The 1,360-nt window shown below is 45.3% G+C and overlaps 1 protein-coding gene across 1 annotated transcript; it reads right to left on the reverse strand.

The window, feature by feature from the left end:
* Positions 1 to 191: 191 nt before the first annotated feature.
* On the reverse strand, positions 192 to 835 carry LOC110102790 (uncharacterized mitochondrial protein AtMg00810-like; the record flags this gene model as incomplete). Its single annotated transcript, XM_020831269.1, has 1 exon — positions 192 to 835. A coding segment is annotated over one exon (644 nt), but the record flags the coding sequence as incomplete, so codon positions are not given.
* Between the last annotated feature and the right edge of the window lie 525 nt (positions 836 to 1,360).

Below are 1,360 nucleotides of genomic sequence, written 5' to 3' on the forward strand. Positions count from 1 at the left end.
AATTTCATCTTTGGAGGAGATGTGGGTAAGTTTGATGGCGCCGGTGCTAATGTGCTCCCGAATGAAATGGTAGTCTATCTCGATGTGTTTTGTTCAGGCGTGGAAGACGGGGTTCTTTGCGATAGCCATTGCGGAGGTATCGTCGCAATGTATCGTTGTTGGGAAGTGTTGCGGAATGGTTAGCTCGGCAGCTAGGCAGTGAAGCTAAATGACTTTTGAGGTGGCCGCGGATAAGGATCTGTACCTGCTTCGGTGGAAGATTTTGCAACAATAACTTGCTTTTTGACGGTCCAGGAGATGAGATTAGGACCTAAGAATGTACAAAATCCTGAAATGGATTTTCTATCACTAGCATCGGATGCCCAGTCGGCATCTGTATAGGAATGTAGTTCGAGATCTCCTGCAGAAATAGGCAACCCGTAGGAGATGCCTTTGATGTAATGTAGGAGTCTTTTCAGAGCTTTAAAATCCTGATCGGTTGGATTTTGCATGTGTTGACATACAACATTTGTGGCGAAAGCGATGTCCGGTCGGGTAATAGAGAGATACTGGAGCGATCCGGCGATTCTTCTGTACATAGTTGGATCAGAAAATGGTGTCCCGGCGGATTGTTTTTTCTTGGACGAGGGCGTGATGGGGGTTGGCGCTGGCTTACAGTCTGTGTAACCTGCATCATTAAGGAGTTTGGTAGCATAGTGAGTTTGGTTTAGAAAATAGCCAGTTTTGGTTTGAAGGACCTGAATGCCAAGAAAGAGTGAGATTTGTCCGAGTTGTTTTAGTGCGAACTGGGAGCGGAGCTGCGTAAGCAGCAGTTTGATTGTGGACTCGTTGTTTCCTGTAACAAGAAAGTCATCAACATAAATCAGAATGTATATTTGAATTTGATTTTTATGAAGTATAAGCAATGAGGGATCGGAACGACTAATCCGAATCCTTGAGACTGAAGAAACCCGGTGAGCTTTTGGAACCACTGTCGAGGCGCTTGTTTTAAACCGTAGAGGGATTTGCAAAGTTTGCAGACGAATTCTGGATGATGTGAGTTTTGGAATCTTGGTGGTTGGCGCATGTATATGTCATCGGGGAGATCGTCATGTAGGAAAGCATTGGAAACGTCGAGTTGAAAGATCTGCCATTGATGGTTTAGAGCGAGAGTTAGAAGAAGACATATCATGGGCATTTTTGCGACGAGCTGAACGTCTCCGTGTAGTTGATCCCGAATTTTTGGTTGTAACCGAGAGCGACGAGCCTTGCTTTACAGCGAACGACTTTACCGGACGGCATAGTTTTTGTTTTATACGTCCACTTGCAGCCCAGTATCGGTTTGTTTGTTGGAGCGGGCACAAGAGTCCAAGTTTCTTGT

The sequence above is a fragment of the Dendrobium catenatum genome, unplaced genomic scaffold (genome assembly GCF_001605985.2).
Source record: "Dendrobium catenatum unplaced genomic scaffold, ASM160598v2 original_scaffold_148616, whole genome shotgun sequence".
NCBI classification, from domain to species: Eukaryota; Viridiplantae; Streptophyta; class Magnoliopsida; order Asparagales; family Orchidaceae; genus Dendrobium; species Dendrobium catenatum.